The sequence below is a fragment of the Ramularia collo-cygni genome, assembly GCF_900074925.1.
Source record: "Ramularia collo-cygni strain URUG2 genome assembly, contig: RCC_scaffold26, whole genome shotgun sequence".
NCBI classification, from domain to species: domain Eukaryota; kingdom Fungi; phylum Ascomycota; class Dothideomycetes; order Mycosphaerellales; family Mycosphaerellaceae; genus Ramularia; species Ramularia collo-cygni.
In genome coordinates this window covers 4,891-7,563 of record NW_019716280.1, presented here as the reverse complement: position 1 = coordinate 7,563, position 2,673 = coordinate 4,891, and the positions used below count along the sequence as shown (strand labels likewise).

Here is a 2,673-nt window from a genome sequence, read left to right as displayed (position 1 = left end):
ATGGCGGATTCCACCTCTCCTGCGAACATCACGCCAGCTCAATACCCCGATCTCAACCCGTCGCAGCAAAAGTCGTCTGGCGGCGGCATCCTCAGCAGTAAGGTAAGTAAGCAAACACAAACTTTCCCGGCCGCAGCAGCAGCAGCGGCAGCAGCACCATGGCAGCTACGATGGATGGGAGAGAGAGAGCAGGGAAGCAGCAAGCGGATAGTGGCAGCTTCCAGACAGCGCACATCCGCGTCACTGCCACCCTTTGTCTCTGTCAACTGTCATTGCTGGACTACCACACTGCTCATCTCCCCTCCTCATCCTCCACCAACTGTTATCATCCACTCCGCCACGCAGCCGACGACCTCCGCCAACCCGCCGCTGACCATACACGCCTGCAGTCATCGTCTCAACCTCGACCCGCCAGCATGTCCGCTTCCCCGCCTAACAAGGCCCTCGCAGACGCTTCACAGACCGCACAGCAGACGATGGAGAACATCAAGAACTCCCAGACGGTGCAGTCGGTTGCCAACGGGCCCCTCGCCGACAAGGCGCGCACCGAAGCCACAGCCACCAAGAACGAGTTCAGCAACCTCGCCGCCTCGCGTCAGACGCCCCAAACCCAGACGGCCAACGGCCAGGACCTGACCCATTACCACTCCTTCTTCTACAACCTCTTGTCGTGGGAGAACCCGCGCGCCACCGCTATCAGCTATGCTAGCATCGTTATCCTCGTCTTCGCCACACGCTACCTTCCCATCACCCGCTACACCATGAAGGCGCTGTACATGCTCCTGGGTCTGACAGCCGCCGCCGAGATCATTGGCAAGGTCGCCCTCGGCCAGGGCGTCGCCAGCAAGATGCGGCCCAAGAAGTACTACACCATCCCGCACGAGACGCTCGAGAGCGTGCTCGCCGACACGGAGGAGCTCATCAACTTCTTCGTCATTGAATTCCAGCGCATAGTCTTCGCCGAGAACGTGTATGCCACTGGTGCTGTATGTTGACTCGCACCACCAGAATATGCCCGTGACTTTGCTGACCTCCGAATCTAGGCCTTCATCTCTGCCTTTGTCACCTACTTCCTCGTCAAGATCATGCCCAAGTGGGGTCTATTCCTCTTCTTCACCACCGTCGTCTACTTTGCTCCTCTCGCATACATCAGCAACAAGGAGTTCATCGACGAGCACCTCAACAACGCCTCGACCATTGTCTCCGAGCAGGCCAACCAGGTCCGTGACATCGCCGGTCAGCACGCAAGCAAGGCAGTGGAGGCAAGCCGTAGCGCCATCAAGGACTACAGCTCTCAGGCGTCGGAATTGATCGGCCAGGGCAAGAAGGCCGCAGTGGACAAGGGTATTGTTAAGCCAGAGACCGCCGAGAAGGTTGCATCGGCCACGGTGACCCCGGAGAAGGCAGTCAGCTCCTCTGACTTCCCTTCGGCACCAAAGGTTGAGCCGGTGATTGAATCTACCCAGGTCGAGCCCCTCAACCCTGAGCACCCTGTCACACGCGATGCCGAGCCTCTCCTCGCCTAAACTGCTGGTAGATGCTCTGTCACAATACACACCTGGACATGGAACCTGAGAACGACCTTCAACGACTATGCATTTTGTGGGAGGCGCAAGAAAGTTATGCTTTGTTGCCATTGTCACCTATGAGGTGGCCTTTTTCTGCGGCAACTTTTTCCGGGAGCACGAGACCTGTAACATCACCTACATCAGCGTTGTTCAAAGACACGAGTGAGCGAGCCAGCGAGGAAGCGCGCGGATGTGGTATCATCCAACGTCCTATTGTAGAATGAGCAACGAGATGGTGTTTTAATGAAATGCTTCACATTCGTCTCAATGTTTATCGCTGGTACATCAATGTCACTGCCCACCCGCGAAGACCCCATGCACAGCAGGCGATCTGTTTGCCTTCTCGTAGATCCCATTGGGAAACATATCCATGAAAGATAAGTACATGTATCAGGGCTGAAGCTCTCAGAAAGGCAGGACGCCAACCGATAATCGTCCTGCAGAAGAGTCCCAAACGCCATGCTTATACGCTAGTCAAAAACACTGACAATGTTTCTCTGTCGATCTTATCGCGCATGCGGTCCCTCAAAAATAGCAGGTCTCTCCCCAACCATAGCCGAAGCCGAAGACCGCCTCACAGCCCGAATCGTGCCCCCACCCTGCTGCCACGCAGCCGGACCCAATGCACTCTCCTCCCCACCGTACGCCCTCGGTGGCACCAAGAAAGGGCTCGTAGCTTGTGCACGTTCCGGACTCCCTGGATGATTGAGGAAGGCTTGCTCCATTTCATCGTGACGAGGTTGCAGAAGGGCTTCCTGGCCTGAATCTCGTTTGTGGACTGATCCCTCGGGAGTTGGAGCGGGATCGTAGAGCCATGCGACTTCGGGGTATACCTTTTTATGGGGAAAGGGACCTTTGCCTTGTTGACGACGACGGACGAGGAACATGGCGGCTATTAGGAGGAGGACGACTGCGGCTATTACTCCCGAGACTATTCCTGCGATTTCGCTGTTTTTGATGTGTTCCGATGCTGGAGGTTTAGTTGTGTAGAYCKSKGKGSKSGMYSTWKYWKYWRAARRWRRAGTTGATGATGTCGGCGATGCTGTTGTTGAGGAGGGCGTTGTTGATAAGGGTATTTTCGAAGAAGGATTCTGTTCTGGACTTG

At 56.0% G+C, this 2,673-nt stretch overlaps 2 protein-coding genes across 3 annotated transcripts; one reads left to right on the top strand and one right to left on the bottom strand.

Annotated features, from left to right (window-relative positions):
* Window positions 1–1,526, top strand: RCC_10979 (related to cell wall protein cwl1; the record flags this gene model as incomplete). Of its 2 annotated transcripts, none has more annotated exons than XM_023776204.1 (3): window positions 1–97; window positions 451–986; window positions 1,044–1,526. In XM_023776204.1, the coding sequence occupies 3 exons, from the start codon at window positions 1–3 to the stop codon at window positions 1,524–1,526; spliced, it is 1,116 nt and encodes a 371-aa protein (XP_023631972.1). The 2 variants fall into 2 exon arrangements, with proteins under 2 accessions (XP_023631972.1, XP_023631973.1); XM_023776205.1 differs by having other exon boundaries at window positions 1–102; window positions 390–986.
* A 548-nt stretch (window positions 1,527–2,074) lies between these two features.
* On the bottom strand, window positions 2,075–2,455 carry RCC_10977 (uncharacterized protein; the record flags this gene model as incomplete). The annotated part of the gene is made up of 1 exon (XM_023776203.1): window positions 2,075–2,455. One exon carries the CDS (start codon window positions 2,453–2,455, stop codon window positions 2,075–2,077), a length of 381 nt encoding a protein of 126 aa, XP_023631971.1.
* Window positions 2,456–2,673: the final 218 nt, after the last annotated feature.